The following is a 21,819-nucleotide window of genomic DNA, read 5'->3' as shown; positions in this document are numbered from 1 at the left end:
GAGGACCCGAGCTTGAAGGATAAAACCGCCCGCAGGGGCGTGCTGGGTGTTTTATATATATATATATATAAATTTTTCTCAATCAGCGAACAATCTTATCTTTGGGTGGTGTCGAAATACTTGGGCTTACTGAATGAGACAGGCAGATAGCATGCATGAGCACATACTCAGCACAAGCTGAGGCTAGATCCACCGCACCAGGCAAGACCCAAGGTGCAGGCTGTGTAAAGATGTCTGTCAGACTATCCAGCACATAACAGCAGGGTGCAAGATGCCCGCAGGCAGGACATAGATGGAACGCCATAACCAGGTACAGAATACAGAAAAATGTGTGCTGAGTATGACCTGAAAGTCCCGAGGTCAAAATGGGAGATGCCCGAGCAAGATCCTGTGGGACTTCCAGATATAGACGGACAAAATGGTGATGGCTAACCAACTGCACATAGTAAGTGGTGGACAAGCAGGGGAAGACTGCAGTAGTGATAGACCTAGCGATACTGAATGACAGCAACATCAGGAAGAAGGAACACGAAAAGCTTGAGAAATACCAAGGGCTCAGAGAAGAGCTCAAGAAGATGTGGCGGGTGAAGGTAACAGTGGTCCCCGTGGTAATCAGAGCACTAGGTGGTGACTCTCAAGCTAGGCGGAGTGGCTCCAGCAGATCCCGGGAACAACATCTGAGATCTCTGTCCAGAATAGCGCAGTCTTAGGAACAGCTAACATACTGCACAGGACCCTCAAACTCACAGGCCTCTGGTAGGGGACCTGAGCTTGAAGGATAAAGACTGCCCGCAGGGGTGAGCGGGGAATTTTTATATTTAATTTATATATCAAATACAATATATATGTAACACACACACACACACACACACACACACACACACACACACATATATATATATATATATATATATATATATATATATATATATATATATATATATATATATATATATATATATATATATATATATATTAGTGCTTAACAAATTTATTAGAATAACACCTAGTGTAAGGTTTACCTGCACTACATTAACAGCATTGGCAATTACCAAAATATTTTTTATGCTTAATCAGTTCCTTACTTGGATGATTCTGAAAATTCCACGTGCAGATGAGCAGAATCAGCTTTCTGGTGTTTTTGCAATAGTTAACGAACCACTATGGACAAGCTCTCAAATCCAAATTTCATTTTAATGCTAAAACATAATTATTATTATTTTTGACCATGAGTTTTCAAATGTACAGTTTTACAAAAAAACAGCATGTTATCTTTTGAACAAGTTTCCAAATTACAGATGTTTATTTGAATTCATTAACAAAAATGTAGTTTTAGTGAAGGTAGAGTGTTATGCTTGAGTCATAAAGCATTATATTACAAAGATTGTTGAAATCAAGGAGAGTTTTGTAACACTTTTTATGTTATAACACACATAGACAGTAAAGTAAAATAGACAAACATGGCAAAATAAATGTTAAAGTAGCTGTAAAATACAGTAACCTGTTTAATGAATAAAGTAAACAAGACAAAGAATTAGATTTTTTTTGCTTTGTTCTGTTTTGTGCTCAGCAGTAGGCATATATGTTTTTACATGATATCAGTTTTATTCTTTTTTGATAAACAAAAGAATAATAATCTAAAAATTATAAAAAAAAGTTCTTTACATAAAATAAAATGAAATAAAGTAAATGGGGCTTCTACAGTGGGGCAATCTAGAAAAAGTTTGCTCTACAAGGTGTGTCTTATTTGTCTAATCCACTGTATTAGTCTGTCAGTAGTTGCCTGTACGTGCTACATCTCACTGGAAAATGAAGCAGCTAGATCTTTTTCATGTTGTTTTTCATTCTGGTAAGGATAAGTAAAGTTCATTTCAGTTCAGAATTGTACTTAAAATTACAAAAAGAAAATAAAACCGCTGCGTTCCACTCGAAGATGTGATTTCGCAGCTTTTCGCGGAACTCCTGAACGCACCAGTGTGCAGATGTGCGGATTTGGAGAAGTTTTAAAAACTCCTGAGAATGCCCTGACCGTGAAGGAGTCGTCGGTTTGCTCCGCACTGATTTTGTTTATTACAAATTAGATGTCCACGAGTGTCTGCGGCGTCTTCAAACCTCCGGTAGGTGAAACTGCTCAGTGAGACATCGACGGGACTTTCTGTCTGTGTACAAGCTTCTTGTTTATCATTTACAGTTAAATATACGCACAGTGGAAGCTAACCTGCGTTATTTTTGGTTTCCAGTGTTGACACTGTAGTTGGTCAGGTCCTGTAAGCTTACGGTTTATTATTGACTCAAATACATTTCTTCAGTTTTGAGAAGCACTGTGAGTATAAATTGCATGGTTGTATTTGTAATCGGTAGCGTGAAAACAATTCAGTCAGAATATTTGTGATTAATTCCTTAATCGCAACGCCTGGAGCAACTAAAAACTAAACAGTAAGAGCAAATGTTTGTGAGTCAACCCTCGAAAAGTTAAACTTAAAAGCTGCAAAAGGAAATGGGGAGCGGGCGTTCAATGAACCGTTAATTTTTTTTTTAGTTTGAACCCTTTTAGAGTAGCTTTGCGTGATTCACAGTTTAGCCTTACTTTACTTTAGCCTTGGTGCAGACCCTCGGTTCATCCTGTATCTGAAACGAGCTCTTTCAGCTCCTCTCCTTTTGAGCTTTCTTTCTTCTGATTGGCTGCCCTTCATGGTCATAAGGTTTGAACAGCAGGTGGGTGGCTTCTGTTCACACAGCCAGAGCTAACACGGCCATATTATTTTTTTAAAACACTATCTAATATTGAGCACTGAGAACAGTCTTAAGCCTGAGCTTTTGATTCAGAGGATTCTACATATGCTGACCTCATCATTTGAAATAAATATGTTTAATAGAAGCATGCACCACTGTAACAGTATGTACATATGGCTGAAAATATTACTTTTCGTGTTTATTTAAAATTTATATATAGCTGAAATCAAATGCTCTGGAAGAGAGTCAGAGATTAATAACAGATATGATTCAATGCAGAGAGGTCTATTAACACATAGTGAGTGAGAAGGTGACTGGAAAGGAAAAACTCAATGCATCATGGGAATCCCCCGGCAGCCTACATCTATTGCAGCATAACTAAGGGAGGATTCAGGATCACCTGGTCCAGCCCTAACTATATGCTTTAGCAAAAAGGAAAGTTTTAAGCCTAATCTTGAATGTAGAGATAGTGTCTGTCTCCCAAATCCAAGCTGGAAGCTGGTTCCACAGAAGAGGGGCCTGAAAACTGAAGGCTCTCCCTCCCATTCAACTTTTAAATACTCTAGGAACAACAAGGAAGGCACCAGTGTGAGAGCGAAGTGTTCTGATAGGGTGATATGGTACTACAAGGTCATTAAGATAAGATGGGGCCTGATTATTTAAGACCTTGTATGTGAGGAGCAGGATTTTGAATTCAATTCTGGATTTAACAGGAAGCCAATGAAGGGAAGCCAAAACAGGAGAAATATGCTCTCTCTTTCTAGTCCCTGTCAGGACTCTTGCTGCAGCATTTTGGATTAGCTGAAGGCTTTTCAGGGAGTTTTTAGGACATCCTGATAATAATGAATTACAGTAGTTCAGCCTGGAAGTAATAAATGCATGAACTAGTGAATGCAATAAACTGTGGACAAGTCGATATTTGCTGTGCTGAATGGTGGAAGGTGGTCTCTTACTGCTGCTGCTGCTCCCGTTGGCATACAAATGGTGATGCTGCCATCACAAAGAAGTTAAACCCTTTATCTCTCTCTGCAGGCAGGATGGAGGTGTGTATGATGAAACCAGAAGTCAAGAAGAAACCAAAGTCGGTGAGAACATTTACAGTTAACACAGAACAAACACAAGCAATGCACAACCCCAACACATCACCCATACGGTGCTGTAAATGTATATACAGCCTGCAGTGCAGATGTTTTAAGTGTTGAAGTAAATTGAGAGTACTTGCACAAATTAGTCAGTGTACAAGCTGCATTTTACACTGAACAAGTTTTTCTGTAGAATCTTTCAAGCACTTTGCAGGAACGATGCTGGAGGAGTTATTTTGTCTGTGTTTTCAGGTCATCTTAGTGTTTACTGTGTCTTCTAATCCTGGACTGACTTCATCACAAAAAGCTGCACAATATCTTGTTCTTGTTATGGCTGCAAATTGTTATTTATGTATGCTGTATGTCTGAGCTGCTGCAGAGAATATTAGAGACTAATCGCACATCTTGTTAATATTTGCCTAATAGATTACAAGCTAAACCTTTAAACGCCCAAAGCCCAAACAGTACTTAGCATAGCTAACAGCTTCTCTTTTTTTCTCTCTCTTCTCCATTTATAGCCCAAACCTCCTCCGAAGCCCACAGAGGTAGAGTGATAAACACATAAATAAATAATTAAGCTGGTGTTTAAAATAATCACATGCTGTAAATATATTATAAACATATTTTCAGATAAAAAGAAATGAACCACAGAGACCTGAGAAACCCCCTCCTGCTGTTCCTCAGAGACCGACAGATTCTGTAAGTCCTGCGTGTGCACAGAAAATAAAAGATTTCAAATGTATTGACATCAAATGGTTAATGATAATAATACATGCTGACTTATTTGATTTTTCATTGAAATGATGAAGCTAACAGGAGCTGAACTGTTCAAAAACGGCTTCTTCCCGTATGGACGTTAGGTGTGAGATTGTTTTTGAATGGGATGACCTCTGAGTACAAAAGAAATATCTGCTTTATAATTTTGGTCATTTATTAAAAGCCAATAAAGCTTCTTCTGTAATACAGGTGACAAATTTTTCTTTTATTACAGAAGAAGCTTTATTGGCTTTAATCAATTAGACTTTTACTAACTGATCATTTGATCACATCTGATTTGTTTTAGTCATTTTTAAGATCTTAAATTTTATTATATTTTTTCCTTTGTGTTAATTTTTTTTTTGTGTACATTGTTAATTTTTACCTTATATCGTTTTACTTTATGGGCCATTCTTATTTATTTAAACTATTATGTTATTTTTTTGTTTTTTGGGAAATCTTATCTTATTCAGCCTAAACATTTTTCTTAAGCTGTTTTCACACATGCCTGCCAGCCTTGAACACTGACACAAGTGATGTGAGAACGCAGTCAGATCGTTCATCAGCCGGTCTGTAACCTGCCAGCGCTTGAGCAGAGTCTTTGTGATGTCAGCGATTTGTACCAGTGTGAGATTAGAACAAATAAGTGTCAGGTGAATTCACAGGTAGTGAGTGTCTGCCTGTGAAAAGCACGCAGAGCATTTCCAGTAATCAAAGTTACTCCTGCTTTGCCCTGAATGTGAGAAAGATGAACTTTGAATAATGTTCTGACAGGATTCTCTACAGTTTTGTGTGAAAGTGGCTCTTCAGTCTAAAAAACTGTGTGGTTTCTAAAAATCTGTTTTAAATTGTTCTACTGTACTCATTTATTTCAAACCAGATTTGTATTTTCTCCACAGGAACTGAGTCACACACAATACAGACTGAAAAAAGTCACAGCAGCATACAATGGGGTGTGTACACATTGTGTTGCTTCTCCACTACTGCTGTTTACCACTTACATCATTACAGCTTTCCTTCATTTTCCTACTTCAGATATCTCGCTCATTTGTGTGACCTTTAAAAACAAGTTTACAACTTTTTTTTTCTTTATCAGAACGATGGAAATGTGAAGCAACAACAGACAAAAGATAAACCACCTGAGACGCCCGTGGTCCCACCCAGACCCACAGAGAAGGTACAGCACATTTTCTCAGGGTCAATGTAAAACTATTGTTTTACTGTTTTCTGTTTTCATGTTGAAATGAACATGAGTTTGGAGCTTCTCAGGGTTTCATGTTTCTTTCCTGTTCCATATGTCTTTTGTTATTGTTCCATGTGGGGCGTTTTGTGTTTGCAGGAACTGAACGCCCCAACCAGATACAGCCAACGCAGGCCGAGCGCACAGACCAAGGTCACAGAGGTACAAACGCAGCAAAGTACCATCTTCCTCCTCGCTTCTTTTCATAAACTCCCAGATCAAAACCTTCCTCTTTCTTTCCAGAGTGCCAAAGAAACTGAGCAACTTGAAGCTGCTGCGGTTCCCAAAGATGATGCAGACTTCAAACAGGTATTTGAACTGCACCCAATAATGCTCAGCTCAGGCTTAGTTCATGCACAGTACATACAATGTCTTGCTCTTTCTCTACACGTGTGCTTTGTTGTAGGGTAATAACTCAATGCTGACTGGAATATTTCAGTGGAGCCAAAAAGGGAGAGCGCCCACTTTCACTATTAGCAAAGCACCTCCAGCTGTTCAGTGTAAATGCACAGCAGGGCTTTAGACAAGCTTTAACATTTTGTGTTAGCATATCAGGGTGTGTGTGTGTGTGTGTGTGTGTGTGTGTGTGTGTGTGTGTGTGTGTGTGTGTGTACTTTTGCACTGTTTCAGGCTAATGTATCTACTTGTTGTTTATACTGTTCTGTAAGCAGTGATGCACAACAAGTTGTTTCAAAATTAGTTAATGATGGATGTGGAAGTGGCGAAATCCTATTTTTCATTATATAAATGAATATTTCTTTTAAATTATGATGCCTGTTCCTCCCTAGAAACAATTTCCCCTCCATTTTAATAATCTTGACTCGCCCCTCGTCCTGTCTTCTTGCCAGTCTGGAAACCCTCAAGCAGAGGAATCAGTGTTAGGACTAATAAGGGATGTTTGTTCTGCGTTGAATCTGTGGTAGGTACATTGTAATCGAAACTTTCCCGAAACCCTGTGCAGTAGGGCAAACTAATGTTCATCCACCTGCACAGGTGTGAATGCTGTCTTTGGATAGTCTTGTGGGCTACATTGTAAGGTCTACATAGATTCAACGCAGATGTATAAATGAAACATAAAGCGGCGTCCAGACAAAAAGCGCACATTGTCACACATTGCTTTGTCGTTGATGGTCACTTGCTAGAAAATGTGCCAATTGCCTAAGTAACAATCTTGTGTATTTACCACCTTGCCACAAATGAATCACCAGTGTCCTTCACTCTCATTGGTAGTCGCTTCAGTCGCTCACATCAAAGTTGGGAAAATTTTGAAAATATGAGAATTTGAAGCATTAACAAAAAATAAAAACATAGTATCTGTATAAACAAAGTACATCACATCATGAGATTAAAAAGTTAAAGATCTCTGCAGCATTTAAATAAATAAGAATAATAATCCAGCCCATTTTGCCAGGTCTCTCCACATATGAGAGCTGCTGTTTGTGACTCTTTCTGAGCCTTTCTGGTCAGCTGAGTAGTCAGAGTTTAGTTTTAATGTGGATTGGTGTGCTGAGCTTTCTTTTTTTCCTACTCAGGGTTACATGACGAATGGAGAGGAAAAGACTGATGACGTCCCAGTCAAACAGGCTCCCGACAGCAAACCGGTATGTGTCATGCGTGTTACCAAGCGCTCCACTGTCAGTGATCTCAGCTGTTTTTGTGACATGTGACTGTGGTTGGCAGGGCGTTCTGAAAGCAGTAATGAAAGGGTTGCAATTCAAGTCATCGCCAAAGGTACGAAGCCCAGCCTGAGCTTTCTGTTAGTGGTGGCTGCTGCGCGTTACTGTCTCTCAAACACTTTGACTGATGGTCGCGGTGGTGTTAACTGCACTGTGTGGGTTTTCTTCACTTTGCCTTGATGTTGCTTTACTTTCAAAAATGATCGAATATTTAATAAGACGATAACACAAAATATATCTTTGGCTGCACAAATTGAAAACAACTTGTTGGTTTAATTTAGCTCTGGTGTTTATAAACACTTTCCTATTTTAACAATCCACCAAGATGTGCAAGCACGTGAAAGTTGGTGCATGAACAGTGTTGGCAAGGTTACTTTTAAAATGTATTCCACTACAGATTACAGAATACATGCCCCAAAATGTATTTAGTAACGTATTCCGTTACGTAGGTATTCTGAATACTTTGGATTACTTAATATATTATCGTGCTTTTTACAACTACATGAATGTACTATTGCTGTGTGATTTATTACTTTTACTGAAGGTTGCTCGCCATACCAATACTAACTAGATTTTTAAATCTTAATATAAAATGAGTAACAGTAGGGTGGACATTAGGTAAGGCTGCACTTTTAGCAGCGATCTCGTATAGAAAACTATTCCCCGCGTATATAAAACAGGTCTGCGGCTCCGAACCGTAGTAAAGGGACCTCTGGCTAATACGTCGGGTTCCGTGTTGGGCTCGTAGCCGAAAACTAGCTTTACTTTGTTGTCTGGGTCAAGTTTGCTAGCGAGAGACAAAGAGCGGCGTTGAAAGGCTGCTCCAACGGAACCTTCGAGTCTTAATAGCTTACTTACAACTGGGCTCGTCAGGCACTCTTTTTGGCTGCAGTGGTTATTATTATATTTACATGCTCCCATCTCCCGTTTCTGGTCGGTCACAACTCTTACTGTTCGACTCTCCTTTTTCTCCCTCCTCGCGCTCACAGACACATAATGGGTATGGCAGTCCATTCTCCCTGCAGCACTACACTGCCCATGAGGCTACATTCTTTAGGGCTATGCCTGTAAAACTCTGCCTATTGCCTTCATATTAAATCATTTTTTAAATAATAATTTTAAAAAATATTTCTTCATGTGATTATGCGGGCTGCAAGTCGAGGTGACATGGGCCCTGAGATTGAGACACAGGCATTAGAGCCTCTTAATGCGTGTTTTGTTCGGGTTTCCACCGGCGTGGAATTACCAAAAAGGGCACAGCCTAACATATGAAACAGGAAAATAATCCATTTATTTCAACAAAGTAACTGTATTCTGAATACTACCTTTTTAAACGGTAACTGTAACGGAATACAGTCACTCATATTTTGTATTTTAAATACGTAACAGTTGTACATGTATACTCCCCAACACTGTGCATAAAATCACACTTCCTGTCTTTAACATGTTTTTTGGGGTCTACTTTGTTTACTGCCTACTAAGTTTTCACATGACGTCACTTCATTTGTAACTTTGTTGAGAGCCGCATTTGCCTGTTACAATACTTTGTTTTGGTTAATGACCAACTTGTTTCATATGTAAAGAAATTGTAGATGTTGGCGCCCGTGCTTTAGGGTATAGCCACATTTGTTTTTGTGGGGGGGGGGGGGTTTTGCGTCTTGTTTTTTGTTTATCAATCACATTGTTGACTCTTTTTTCAGGCCAGCAGAAAGCAGAGTCCAGATTCTAGCACAGAAGAAGTGGCCTCAGAAAACCAACAATCTGTAGAGAAAATCAAGCAAGAAAAAACCGCAGAACCCAAACAGGTACAAACTGATAAAAGAATATTAAAAGTAAAGTTCTGCTTTTCCATTTAAAATGCACACATTATATGATTAGTGTGTAGACTTAATGTTGGATAATTTTTTTTGACTCTTTTTTTCTTGTTTGCTCTCAGGTCAGTAAAGCCGTCAGTGATGCTGAAGACGGAGAAGAAGAGGCGAAAACATCAGAAACGTCCCATGTAAGTTTTGTTGCAGTGGCATTAGCATTGGGGAGAAACTCCACAGGAGGAAAGAGGCAAAGATGCCATCATTTAAACACAAAGCTCTAATTCTGTGTATGTATTTAGATCCTGTTCATAAGCCGTACAGCAGCAGTCTGGAGTAACTTTGAATTAATTTTGCTGCTGTGTTTATGCCAAAAGAAAACAAACAAACATTCCTTTCCAGGGAAAGAGAGGTTTCTTCTCTGGTATCCTTAAAAACAAACAAAAAAAATCACCAAATGAGATGTCAGCACAAGTGAGTGTGCACTATTTCTTAAATAATAAAATGATGTAAAATGTAGAAATAAAAATGTTCTTCTGCTTCCCTGGCCACTGTGTCTGTGGGGATGGTGTTTGCTCTGTGTTCTAGCATCCTGATGATACCAGGTTTGTGCTCCAGTGGATGATGAGAGTCAAACCTTAAATACTGATCCATATGTGTAGGTTTACGGTATACGTCAACTTTTAAATGTCCCCCATTACTGATAGAAATCTCACAGTCTAAGAGGCTAACCTGCCACTTTTCATATCCTCCCTGGTGAATTTGATGTGTTGGTCCACCGAGTCAATGTGATCCGTGAATTGTGGTACATCCTGAGATTTGATTTTCACCCAGACAATCAAATCTCAGGATCAAATCAAATCAAATCAAATCAAATCAAATCAAATCACTTTTTATTGTCACATCACATGTGCAGGCACACTGGCACAGCACATGCGAGTGAAATTCTTGTGTGCGAGCCCCACAAGCAACAGAGATGTGCAAACGCAACAACACAAACGAGCAAAATACAAGAATGGCCAACCTGAAACTAATAAATATATGTACAATATATCAGGAGGGGTATAGGACTCACACAAATGCACTCTTTATTAAGACGCAAGCTATAAAATTCCAGGATCTGGTAAAGTTTAAAACAGTGCAAATAATATATAAAGCAAGGAAAGGGATGCTCCCAGTCGAAATAAGTAAATGGTTCTTAGAGAGAGAAGGGAGGTATAATTTTAGAGGGAAGTGGAATTTAAAAATACAAAGAGTAAGAACAACTTTTAAAAGGATGTCTATTTCAATAGTGGGAGTTAAATTCTGGAATGAGTTAAAAGAAGAAATGAAGGTCAGTAGTAGAGATGGCACGATACCACTTTTTAATGTCCGATACCGATTCCGATATCATAAATTTGGATATCTGCCGATACCGATATGAATCCGATATAGCGTATTTTGTAATCAATAAAACTGTTTTTTTATAAATATATTGCTGCATTTTGTATAAGTTCATACTCAAGTTTTAAAAAACAAGAGATTGAAGCTATTCTGTTATACCTGTATGCAAAAAATGCACTCCATTTTATAGTTCAGCAACACTGATCAATCTAATAAATTTAAACCTACACCATCCTCCCTATTCTGGTATTTTAAAGAGTACTTAGTGGATATATTAAGCAACCTAACTAATAGGGTTGCCAACTCCCAGCAAAAATATTAGGGAACCACCCCCCGCCCTTAATCGATGTAATCAACTTTAATTTAATGCAAGTGTAAAACAAATGCACAGAAATCAATTATTTTTCTTCAATATTTAAATAGATTCAACATCTTGCTTCAACAGAATTGCAGACTGCACAGATGGTACCTTTCCAAAGGAAAAAGTACTATAGCTTACTAGGGTGTATATTAGACTTATTAGTTACTATATACAATAATGGATTTCTATACATTTAATCAGATGACCACTTTTGTTGTAAGATTCAGATAATTATTTATTCAAAGTTTTTAAATGACATAACAAAGAAAAGTATTTCTTTGTGCCCCCCTCTCCCTGTTAGTGCCCTACCTGGCCCCTGACAAAGCTTTGCTAGACCCGCCCCTGCACAGTTACCAGCCGTCAGCTACTTAGAAAAGGATCTTGCTGTTATTTGTCTCTCAGAAACAGTTCATAACTTCCCTTCAACTCATTCATGTCACCTAAAAGGTAAACCTGTTTCTCCATCACCTGCTCAGCTCTGATGATTCAGTAAGGACATCTCCTGGTTTCATCTTCATGTTTCCCTCTCACCACATATCCAAACAGATATCATGACCAGCAGCTTTTACAGCTGTGGCCCCAGCAAACCTCAGCTGATACTAGAAAGTAATGTTAAATACATTCTAACAACAGCTTTTCACGCTTAAACGTGCCGCTGGTCTCCTCTTTCTAGCGCAAAGTGGGCGATAAACAAACAAGAAAGACGGGACTTGCGGCAGAAAAGCCGATCAGCTGATGATTGATCAGTTTCATGTTTGAAGTAATAACAGGAGAGGAAGGGGGAGGGAATGAGAGAAGTAGATGCAACTGCGCAGCAAAGACAGAATAACTCCAGCTTTGTGTCTATTTTTTAATTCTAGCTGAAGTATGGGACAAATCGCTTCCTTTTCACCTCAATATGGAACTCCGATGGCCAGTCCAGCTGTGGCTCAATATATCAGTTGTTAAGCTTAACGTGGAAATACTATGCAAACATTCAGGGATGAACTTACACACTTGCTTTACTTCTCTGGGATAGTTTTCGCCGAGATGAAATGCCGCAGTTAGGAAGCACGTACGAGGCTCCAAATGCTCCAACAGACCGCCAAACAGCCGCTCTATCACGTGACACATACTGCTCCGATGCGCCGATCTGGGTTACGCCAAGTAGCGCGTTTTGTGAGGTGATTTTGTGATACTTCGGATCGGATTACATTTTTTATTTCTCTCCGATATCCGATCCAGTAATTTAGGTCCGTATCGGACCGATACCGATACGTAATATCGGATCGGTCCATCTCTAGTCAGTAGTGATATAAACCAGTTTAAAATAAAACTCAAAAAATAAATTTTAAATAAGTAAAAGAATGAAGAAAATGCAATTAACCCAAGACAGCAGTCAAAGTGATGTTTATTTTCCTTTGCAAAATAGTAAATCTAAACATAGTTTTAGTCGAATGTGAGAAAAGTTGAAACCATTGTATACGTTTTTCTTGTTTAAATTTAGATGACGAGGAAATGATTAAGATGTAAACCTGAGGGGGTCGGGCTAAATAAATACATACTTCTGCCTACTCCTTTTCAAACAACTGCATGGAATGATATTATGAAATGTTGGTGAATGTATATGTTTGAAATAAAAATGAACTGAACTGAACAGGTGTCATCCACATACCTAAACTAATGACTTGGTGATGTTCCAGGGTAGGATAACAAAGCCCTCTTTTCCATTTTTTCCATGTACAAGTTGGCCACAATGGGTGAAACTGGGGAACCCATGGCACACCCATTTTTCTGTCTGTAGTACTGACCCTTGCATGTGAAATAGGTGGAATGAAGACACAAACACATTTGGTCGGTCCTGAGAGTGGTCCTGTTGCTGAGGTTGGGGTCCTGTAATCTCCTATGAACCACCTCCAACGTTTTAGTGACTGTTTCCCCAGATGAAACAATCAGACCATTGTTTCATCTGGGGAAACAGGCAGTTAGCCGAGACTGAAGAAGTCATTTGGATGAGTGGCGAAATGTTTCTCCCACTGAAAATGCTGAGTCCAGAATCAACTTTTTTGGATAATATTAGTGTTATTATCTTTTTTAAAATCTGAAATCATTTTGGTGTTTCAGGAGAATCTGAGTTCTCACAGTGACCTTTCTGCCAGCAGCGACAGCCTGTCTGAAAACAAGGTGAGGCCCTGTAGCTGCTGTAGTGGCAGCAGAGATAATGTTATCTGGAATTACAGTGTACACATACAGCTCAGTGGTATATTTACCTGCAAAATTAGTTGTCTGACTTTGGGTAGAATAACCGAGCATGAGCATGCTGTTCGTGTCTGTTTCAGGAAAAAAACCAATGGTACAGTGGGATGTTAAAGAAGAGGTGGAAACCAACAGAAAGTCTTCAAACTGATCAGGTAGAATCATCAAAAATACACATAAAAAAATCTCCCCTTTGGTTTTCTTTCTTTCTCTCCCCCTCTCTCTCTCATTCATTCCCCCTGTCCTATTTATTAAAAAAAAAAAAAAAAAAAAAAAAAATGACAAAGGATGAACTGAAGCTCTGCCATCACGTAATGTCGCATACTGCTGTTTCTGATGTCATTTAAAAAAAAAAAAAAAAAAAAAAAAAAAAAAAAAAAGCGTGTCAAAGTATCCTCGGGCAAGATACTGAACCCTGAGTTTCCCCTGATGCATCCATTGGAATGTGTATGTGTGTGTTAGACAAGGTGCTGGGTATAGAATAAAACACTTGCATGAATGTGTGTGATTGTCTGAATGATGGTTTGAGTGCTCAGTTAGAGTAGAGCTCAGAGCTTTGCAAGTATCAGTTCATTTACCATTTACATTACTCTCAGCCACAATTATCAACTATGCATTAAACTCATATGATCAGGAATGACGGACTCAGACAATGACTCAAAAAATAAAAACTCTGTGTTTGATGTAGAATTGTTGGTAGAATCTGTAAATATCTCTCAATCAAAACTGCTTTATACAGCTTCTCCTTTATTACTTTAAGGGATCCAAAGGCTGCTGCACACATGCATCTGTCACAGTGCAGGCAACATTTTCATAAATATGCAAATGACTAGCTATCCAGTTTACATGCATTAAAAAGAAAAAAGAAAAAAAGAAAAAAAAAAAAAAATACACATAAAACATACCAGATTATATGCACATGTATTGCGTAACTAGTCACACAAAAGACATAAGCTCACATGATTAGGTTACTGCTTCCATCACCTGATAATCAAATTGCACGCTCTTATTTTTTGGGCAGGACAATAAAGCAGACAGTAATTCTGAAGACCTAGAAGAAGAGGAGAAAACATCAGAGATGTCTCATGTAAGTTTTCTTATCTTTAGCAAATGAGGAAATTCTCTTGCACAAGAGGATAGAGGCCGAGGGAGGGAGTTAGACAAGCTGCCATGGAGTTGTTTTTGTTCGGAAGCTCTAATTTTGTACATGCGTTTAGATCATCAATATCAATTCTCTTGTGTTTGTGGAAAGATGGAGATGTGTGGTCATCATCATGTTTTATCTAATCTATCTTAGGAAAAGGGAAGCTACTTGTTTGGTTTCCTTAAAAAGCCAAAAAAACCAGCCGCTGAGACGCCAACGCAGGTGAGCTTGCAACAGAACTGTTCAAAATAACAATTTAAATTGTTAAAATAATGGTTTAACTTTTAGGAGAACTTATTTGCCTTAGAAATACGTGGACAGAAACATTAATTTTAGTTTATCGGTATATTTTTTTTCCCTCTCAAATGACTTTGGTGTTTCAGGAGAATCTGAGTGCCCACAGTGAGCTTTCTGCCAGCAGCGACAGCCTGTCTAAAAACAAGGTGAGGTCCAGCAGCTGCTGTAGTGGCAGCAGAGATAACGTCACGTGGAATTTTAATGTACACACAGAGATCTGTGATAAATGAGCACGAGCATACTGTTCCTGTTTGTCTCAGGGAAAAAAAACTACGATACGCTGGGATGTTAAAGAAGTTGCCGAAACAAGCCAAAGCTGAAAGTGATCAGTTAGAAAATCTGATAAAACATTCCCTGACTCCCATGATGTTTTTCATAACTACTCAAACAAAAAATTTTGTTTCAGGACCAGCAGTCCCTGCATGGTGACTTACCCAACTCCAATGATGATCTGACTGTAGCCCAGTCAAAGGTGAGGATCATTTAATATTATCTTGATGTAATTCCAATTAATTGTTCTGATGTCACCAAGAAAAGATAATTTTTTTTCCCAAAACTCCTGGAGAAGGGATGCCCGGCAGGGGTTGTGTAAACCGCTGAAATTATTAAATGACAGGCTCTCAATAACTAGTGTGCATTTGGGGAGGCCACCCAGATACATTTGCGGACTTATTTTTATCTATTTCTAGTCTGTATTAGAAAATAAAAAGTGCGGAACAGTCGTCCATCTCTAATTTTAAAAGTTCAGTCACTACTTACTTTTCCAACCTACCCCCATCTCTTATGTTCCAGACTAGTTTTTACTGTGGCAGTGCAAATATCATTCAGCTTCTTCTCCATAGAGGACCTCATTCCACCATTAAATAGACTCCAGTTCGACCATCTTGGACACGCGGCATGTCCTCATACTGCTCTAGATGTTCGCTGAGAGCTGCAGCACCCATGCAGTCCAAGTTCACCCACGTGACATGAGACTCGCAGGCGAGGCAGCTGAATTACATCATTCTGCTACATCATGAAATACACAACAGTTAAAATGTTTGCAGAGGAGAAACTTAAAAGTGGCTTTTTAAAAATGTATTTCAGAGTCAGTCTTTTGCAGCACTCAAATCCATTCATATGCACATGCAGAAATACTTTTTTTGCACCTTTGGTACATGCACACGCACAAACATCTTAAATCTTACGTCTGTAGGAAAAACATGAACTACTGCAAATATTGGTTTAAGCTGAAGGAAACTCAGGTAGGGTTCATGTGGTGGTCAGTAAAATACTAAAAGGTGTAAAGTGGAGAACATGGGGGGGAAATGGAGTTTATAGTGTATGTGTTAAGATAAGTTAAAAGAGTAAACAGCTCAGTGAAGATAATGGAGGCAAAAGTGTCAACAAAAAAGAGTTTTTAACAAACGTTGGAGGACTTTGTGTTATTATAATATTCATATCTGAAGCCAGAAATCTGAGGGTGATTGAACCAGACACTGCTAACTGACTGATGAAAACGCCAGTTGGTGGTGAAAACCTTTTTCTACTGTGTATAGGAGAAAGGAGGTGGAGCCTAACAGACAGCTACAAGCTACATCTGCCAAGGTTGGCACCAACCTTTAATCAAAGCAGACACACACCCAATAATGCAAACTAGAAGGATTATAAAAGATTTCACACCAGGACTGCTGAGGAGCTCATCCTGTGGTCACACTCAACCATCTCGGACAACAGCAGTCTTTTTTTCTGCTCTGGACAACCGCTGCAAGGTGGAGGGCCACTCTAATCAGACCAGCACCAGCTGTGATCCAAGATGATGGAGCTGGGGTTTGTTAGGATGATAAGAGATTCACAGGCCAGCAGGAGGTTATATTCAGGGGTGCACATAAGTGGTCCACAGGTGCGCATTCGCTGGCAAAATAAAAGACGCGCATCAGATAAGAAGTTGCAACGCGCGTTTGCGTACATAAGATTTTCTGGAGGAGGACAGACATTTGTTTAGAACTCTTAAAGATGTCGAAGAAGCTCCTTTAAGCAATTACTTTGGTGTTCCTCCACCTCCAAAGAAATGTCAGAAGGAGTCCGAACCGCAAAAGAAGCGCGTATTCTCAGAAAAGTGGTTGCAGGAGGTGAGCTGGCTTCAAACAAATGATGAACGCACAGAGATGTGGTGCAAAATATGCCGTGAAAATCCCACTCTAGCGGACAAAAACAGTGCCTTTTATATGTACGCAAACGCGCCTTACAACTTCTTATCTGGTGTGCGTCTTTTATTTTGACAGCGAATGCGCACCTGCAGACCACTTATGTGCACCCCTGGTTATATTGGAGTAGCAAATAAAGGTTTTACAGAAGAAAGGTTTATGAATGTTAGTGATTATTTAAAGATGCTCCCCACATTTAGAATATAAACTGGTTGAAAACAATGTAAATTAAAGTGAAGTTTATATTTATTACTAAAGAATATAAATTCAGGTACTAGTGTTGCTCACTGGTTGAGCAGGTGCCTATATGCCTGATGGCTGAAATGCAGTGACCTGGGCTCGAGTCCCCTTCCCCGGCTCTCTCTCACCCTGTCAAAAAAGGCAAAAAGCCCCCAAATAAATATTTACAAAAGAGTATAAATGCAGTGCACAGGAATAAAAAATTGGATCGTGAGAGTGTGCTTCAAGGTAAATTAAAGGATTAGAGAGCAGGCAAAGTGAAGGTAATGGTGGGAAGGTGATAAATGAGAACAATCACTATCTAAACGTCAACACTTTGAAAGGGAGGTGTTTTCTTAAGTTGCAGTGCATTTGACCTCTCAGGTCTACTATAGATAGGCCTTACAGTTTAAGAATTGGTGCCCTGCATTACAGATATGCTATTGGCTAAACGTACCAGAGAAAGCAAAACAGAAATGACAAAGACGTGTTTATTATATTCAGGGACAAGCAGAACTTGACATAGGCAGACTAAAAAAAGCTAAATGTACAGGAAACAATTTTTCTCTTATTTTTCATATTCAGTCATAGTGATACTTTCCTGGTTATACGTATGCATATTTTGGTGGTATTGCCTAAATACTCTACAACTTCCAGAAGTGCTTTGCTTTGGTCTTTCTGATGAATGCACACATTGGTTAAGCATCACCATGTCAGACACTCCCTTCTGTCTGTCCTCTTCTGCTCATCTAATTTACAGTCGTAGGGGGCTGAAGCCTACCCTGGTTGTCACAGGGTGAAAGGAAGGGTGCCATAGACAAATCAAGTCTGTCACCAAGCCAACACACAGAGTTCATGATTTCATGATGAGCTGTTGGCTCAAACAAAAACAAACAAACAAAAAAACCCAACTTCTATGGCAAATCTCTTCATCCGCAACTTTTACTGAAACCGCTAACGAACCAGGTCTTATAATCAAACACCAAGCTACAGAGGAGACGTTGGTTTTTATTGTTCTTTGCTTTTAATTCAGGAGTTGGTGGTAAATACTGAGGCTCAGTTATCTGCCAGCTGTGAGAATGTGAATGACACAACCGTCACAAAGGTACTCGATTTAAAAAACAAAAAAAACCTTCTTCTCCTTTAAAAACAAAACAAAAATCAACTGTAGCTGCGTTAGTCATGTGAACATGAACTGAAACCTGGCCACACACATTAGATCTGATGCAGTGAGTGCAATGAGTCATTTACTGCTTTCAAATATGTGTCATGAAATATTGATACTTATATAATAATCTACATAATTAAAACCTCTGCAGATGTGTCAAAATCTTTATTACAAGTAAAATCTTACAAAGAAAAGACTCTAAAGTACTTACAGTTGAAGTAGTAATTAAGCAGAGAAGGTCCCTTTTTATTTTATTGTGTTTTTTAAATATTAAAGTAAGTCCTAAATACTGTATTTACATATAATTCTTTGGTTTGTTTTACACTTTTTGCAAGAATTCTTTGGACACATCACATCTTATCTTGACAACTGCACATTGAATTGAAATAAAAATCGATTTGACATGTTGACGTCCTCGTGGATCCATATTAGTCCACTTCTAAGCAGCCAGTTTCTCAAACTCTCCACCTACCTGCTTGTAGTATACGCTTATGTGAAACTTAACTGAAGGAGTAAAATATTCGGGTGAGGACATTTTGCACACAATGTGTGAACGGTGCTTTTTTATTTTTTATTTTACTAACTTAAGTGTGTTTTTAAGAAAATTAAGCAATAACTTTAGATGTCAAATAACTGTAAGGGAGTAGAAGTATAAGAGGAAATTAAAATACTATGCAAGTACACTTCAGTGAGGGTTAAACTTCCGTACAGTACTAGAATAAATCACTGTGACATTGAGGCTTACTGATATCGAAAGTCGGCGTGTTGTCAAGTTCCTGTTTTATTTTCCCTGAGACAGTTTTTGCTACTGAATGTTTTAATGAATTTTAAAAAGTAACTTAAATGTGTTTGTTTTAGCAGAAAAAAGGAGGCCTGGCTAAAATTTTAAAAAGATCCGGCAGCATTGACAACCTGTTGGATGAGGTCAGTGTCAGCCCTGCGCAGAGCGATTACATGTTCAGCTTTTTACGTTCAGTGTTTATGCTAAATCAGTAATATTCCTCTTTCACACACGGCATCCCGTGTAATCTTGAAACTGTGTATAAAAGCAGACCTTATACTGAGTTGCTTCATTCTTGTCTTGTTTTTTTATTTGTTTGTCAGATCGTTTCCTTTGTGGGATTTCATGTCGTCACACTTTAACCACTTCCACATCAACATTTTAACTTTGTCTTGGTGCTTGAGTTACCCTTCGTTTTTGTTTTCTCTCTTCTGGATTCCTCAGTTCAACACACTGTTTTATCTCCAATCAATGTTTGGAGATATTGATCCTAATAAAAAGAAAAAGAAGAAGTCATTGTTAGCCATGTTACTTTTCAGACAGACCTTATGAAACTGATGTAGTCTGTACTGTCTGTTAGCAAGATTGTTAATTGTCTGATTTCAGGGGGAAAAACATTTCAGTGAGATGTTCAAGAGAGCTCCAAAACCAGCTCACTGCAAAAACTCAAAATCTTACCAAGTATATTTGTCTTATTTCTAGTCAAAATTATCTCATTACACTTAAAATAAGACACAATCAGCTACAGGGCAACATTTCAGTAAGCTAAAGGAACTTGTTTCAAGACAGTGAATCTTGAAACTAGAGAAAAACTAGAGATTTTTCACTTGTTCCACTGGCAGATTTTTTCACTTATTTTAAGCTAAAATATCTTGTATTAAGTGAAAAAATCTGCCAGTGGAACAAGTGAAAAATCTCTAGTTTTTCTCTAGTTTCAAGATTCACTGTCTTGAAACAAGTTCCTTTAGCTTACTGAAATGTTGCCCTGTAGCTGATTGTGTCTTATTTTAAGTGTAATGAGATAATTTTGACTAGAAATAAGACAAATATACTTGGTAAGATTTTGAGTTTTTGCAGTTGCAAGGGCAACTGTGACAGTTGCAAGGGCAACACTGCACCTCATCTGCTAGCAGATGAGGTGCAGTGTTGCCCTTTAAATAACTATAATACACTCAAAGATATTCAGTTGTACTTGTGTTGGTCTTTTTTATGCTTTATGTTGTGTTTGTTCAGGAAACAAACGCAGATGAAGAACAGAAATTATCAACCAGCGATGAAAACCTGTCAGAAGCAAACACAGCAACGGTACAGATGTGGACCAGAACATTTGGACAGTCACAGTCATGACCTGTTTCACCCTCATTTATGTCTTTGATTATTTACTGTTCATATATTTCAGGAAAAAACAGGAGGATTGGCAGGATTCTTCAAAAAGTCTCCCAAACCAGCTCCACGCTCTGTCGCTACTCAGGTGCCAAATACATTTGGATTTTTCATGTATTTTTATGCTTTTCAGAGTTAGATGTAGTACATTATCAGAAAATGACTCTTTAAGGCCAAAACTGTACTTCTTCCTTCGCATTTGTCATTACTTCTTACTTCAAAACAAGAATCAAAATGTCATTTATATTTATTTCACTTCTGAAAATATTCCACAGCAGCTCAAACAAGGATGCAAATAATGAAAAATTTAAACAAACACACAAACAAAAGCAGATGTCACACAGCTAATAAAATCTTATTGTCATGTCATCACGCTCAACCAGACCAAAGTTTTGAAAGCACCATCAATCAAAAGACTGTTTTCATCATTTAATACAATAATTTGGACTTTTTTCCTGAATTCACTGCATTTCTTTTCCAGGATCCCCTCTCGAGGCAGCTGTCAGCCAGCTGTGACAGCCTCACAGATGCAGGAAAGGTGAGATTACTACTGAAACTACTGTCAGGATAATCAGGTCGGGAAGTTATCCTTTCTCAGTGTTGTGGAGTTCTACTTGTGGAAATGCAGTGTCTGGTTTAGGCTATTTGTGCTGCTGCATGTAAGACGCAGCACACAGAAATAATATTCTGCTCTGTATTAATAATGTGATGCCAGCAAATCTAAATATAAGTTTAGATGAGAGACTCTGCATCAAAGGTTTTAAACATTATAGTGTAATCTTTACATTTTTGTCCCTGTTTGGTGCACAAAATAAGTGCTAATAGTTTATATAAGACTGTATTTGTCTTTTTAAAGGAGGCGGCTTTGGCAAACAGTCAGCTGTCTGCCAGTAATGACAATCTTTTAGAAGCTTCAAGCACCCCAAAGGTCAGACTTTTGATTTTAACACTGTTTCTGAGGTTTAGCAAATAAATAAATAAATGCCTCATGGTTTTATTTTGTTAACAGGAGAAAAAAGTCGTCTTCTCCGGGATCACTGGGATGTTCAGAAGGACGCTCAAAACTGAGGAGCAACAGGTAGAAATGACATCAATCACATAAAAATCCCAACTTTTTAAGCTTTTTAAGCTAATAATTTGGGCAAGTAACATTTTAGGAAATTTAGCCGATCTCTCTTGAAAATAAATTATTCCTGTTGTCTGCTGCAGGAAGATGAGGACATGGAGGCTCCAGCAGGAGGCGGGCTGAGACGCAAGAGGACCATCAAAAAGAAAAGACGAGTAAGAGCGCATACGAGGAGGAATAAGCACAATCAGTGCGACGTATGCTTTTTACTTCCAGTGTCAGCTGCTGTAGTTGGAGTTCA

General features: G+C 38.5%; 1 protein-coding gene across 1 annotated transcript in view; it reads left to right on the top strand.

Annotated features, from left to right (window-relative positions):
- The first annotated feature begins 2,028 nt into the window (after window positions 1–2,028).
- LOC308412376 (uncharacterized protein) overlaps window positions 2,029–21,819 on the top strand; it is a 29,246-nt gene continuing 9,455 nt past the window's right edge. Inside the window, exons 1-25 of the mRNA XM_080906681.1 lie at window positions 2,029–2,117; window positions 3,766–3,818; window positions 4,334–4,360; window positions 4,446–4,514; window positions 5,471–5,524; window positions 5,668–5,748; window positions 5,911–5,973; window positions 6,055–6,120; window positions 7,344–7,412; window positions 7,492–7,542; window positions 9,188–9,292; window positions 9,424–9,489; window positions 13,143–13,202; window positions 13,358–13,429; window positions 14,296–14,361; window positions 14,572–14,640; window positions 14,802–14,861; window positions 15,122–15,187; window positions 19,147–19,212; window positions 20,303–20,374; window positions 20,469–20,540; window positions 20,934–20,990; window positions 21,309–21,380; window positions 21,462–21,530; window positions 21,662–21,733. Coding sequence (XP_080762807.1) covers window positions 3,771–3,818; window positions 4,334–4,360; window positions 4,446–4,514; window positions 5,471–5,524; window positions 5,668–5,748; window positions 5,911–5,973; window positions 6,055–6,120; window positions 7,344–7,412; window positions 7,492–7,542; window positions 9,188–9,292; window positions 9,424–9,489; window positions 13,143–13,202; window positions 13,358–13,429; window positions 14,296–14,361; window positions 14,572–14,640; window positions 14,802–14,861; window positions 15,122–15,187; window positions 19,147–19,212; window positions 20,303–20,374; window positions 20,469–20,540; window positions 20,934–20,990; window positions 21,309–21,380; window positions 21,462–21,530; window positions 21,662–21,733 — 1,572 coding nt within the window. The 5' untranslated portion in view covers window positions 2,029–2,117; window positions 3,766–3,770. The remainder of the gene's footprint in view (window positions 2,118–3,765; window positions 3,819–4,333; window positions 4,361–4,445; window positions 4,515–5,470; window positions 5,525–5,667; window positions 5,749–5,910; window positions 5,974–6,054; window positions 6,121–7,343; window positions 7,413–7,491; window positions 7,543–9,187; window positions 9,293–9,423; window positions 9,490–13,142; window positions 13,203–13,357; window positions 13,430–14,295; window positions 14,362–14,571; window positions 14,641–14,801; window positions 14,862–15,121; window positions 15,188–19,146; window positions 19,213–20,302; window positions 20,375–20,468; window positions 20,541–20,933; window positions 20,991–21,308; window positions 21,381–21,461; window positions 21,531–21,661; window positions 21,734–21,819) is intronic.

Source organism: Rhamphochromis sp. 'chilingali' (genome assembly GCF_963969265.1).
Source record: "Rhamphochromis sp. 'chilingali' genome assembly, chromosome: 16".
Classification (NCBI taxonomy): Eukaryota; Metazoa; Chordata; class Actinopteri; order Cichliformes; family Cichlidae; genus Rhamphochromis; species Rhamphochromis sp. 'chilingali'.
Note: the sequence above shows the minus strand (reverse complement) of the source record. Positions and strands in the feature narration are given on the sequence as shown.